Consider the following 1272-nt stretch of genomic DNA (forward strand, 5'->3'; position numbering starts at 1 on the left):
TTATATATACACACATATGTGGGTGTATTTTTTATATATAAGCAATAAATTTGGAACAGAACTAAAATACAAGTATACTATTGCATTAGTCCTATCTCCTTAAGTATCTTTGAAAGTACTGCAACGTTCCAATTTACTCGAATGCATGAAATGAAATAAAATTACTTTCATTTATTTTCTAAATCTACTCTTGTTATGTGCAACAATTTAATGAGTGCCTGTTACTGTGTTCAACCGCATCAAATTGCTAATAATTGCATTCATCAAGGCTTAATCATCATCTGGTCGACCTGTAAGTAGATGCAGATCATTTGCATAAATTTGCAACTAATTATGTTAATTAGAACCCCATAGTTAGGACTAAGGAGGTGCCTGCCCCCCCCCCCCCCTTCTGCCGAACTATAATGCAAACTTAACCGGCCGAGGCAGTTGGTAGGTAAGTTATATCCAGAAACGCTTCATTGCATGTTTGTGTTTTAACAGCATTTTGTTTTCTCTGATTCTATGAGATGTACGATATAGAATTTTCTTTCTTTCGTGTATTGGTGATATTTGAATACATGTCTCAACTTCAAGTTTTATAATAAGACATAGTGTCACCTGATTATGGAAATATTTAAAGATATTTATCTCCATGTCTCAGTGACTATGTAATGACCACTATATGGTTGCAAGGTATATTGATTTAGAGGAAATGGGGTTACACAAGGCAATAACGAAAATGTTATTCAGGGATAAATCATTCATTATTCCTTTCAACTTAGAACATTGGCAAATTAAAATAATTAATTTAATGTAAAATAGTTTACATTCCGATATAGAAAATGGAATGTAAAATTAACACCGTCACTTCCGTAAAATGTTTCTTTTTAGCAACTTTAGTCTGAATGTTTTTCCATGCCGAATATTCATAGTCATTCATCACCCTTATCTTCATGTCGGGTATTCATAGTCGTTTATCATCCTAATATTTTTCATGTCGAGTATTCATAGCCCTAATCTTTTCCACGTGTGTATTCATATACGTTTATCATCCTAATCTTTTTCCATGTTTTTTCATTCGGTTCTGTCTCCCCCTCCCCTACCAACAGGTATCCTTCGGTTCGGTATCACCTGCTCTCAGTGACAGACAAACATTCCCGCGATTCATCAGGACCGTCGCCCCGGACTCCTCCCACAACGCGGCAAGGTTGGCATTCCTGACCCGGCACGCCTGGTCCACGGTTGCCACCATCTCCGAAGATCACGATATGTACACGCTGGTAAGAGCCT

At 36.9% G+C, this 1272-nt stretch overlaps 1 protein-coding gene across 1 annotated transcript in view; it reads left to right on the plus strand.

The window, feature by feature from the left end:
* The window catches only part of LOC119581906, a gene marked incomplete at its 3' end in the record, with an annotated part of 85972 nt that overhangs the window by 25371 nt on the left and 59329 nt on the right, over positions 1 to 1272 (plus strand). Inside the window, 1 exon segment of the mRNA XM_037930069.1 lies at positions 1092 to 1262. Within this exon segment, the coding sequence (XP_037785997.1) occupies positions 1092 to 1262 (171 nt within the window).

Source organism: Penaeus monodon, chromosome 15, assembly GCF_015228065.2.
Source record: "Penaeus monodon isolate SGIC_2016 chromosome 15, NSTDA_Pmon_1, whole genome shotgun sequence".
In the NCBI taxonomy this organism is placed as follows: Eukaryota; Metazoa; Arthropoda; class Malacostraca; order Decapoda; family Penaeidae; genus Penaeus; species Penaeus monodon.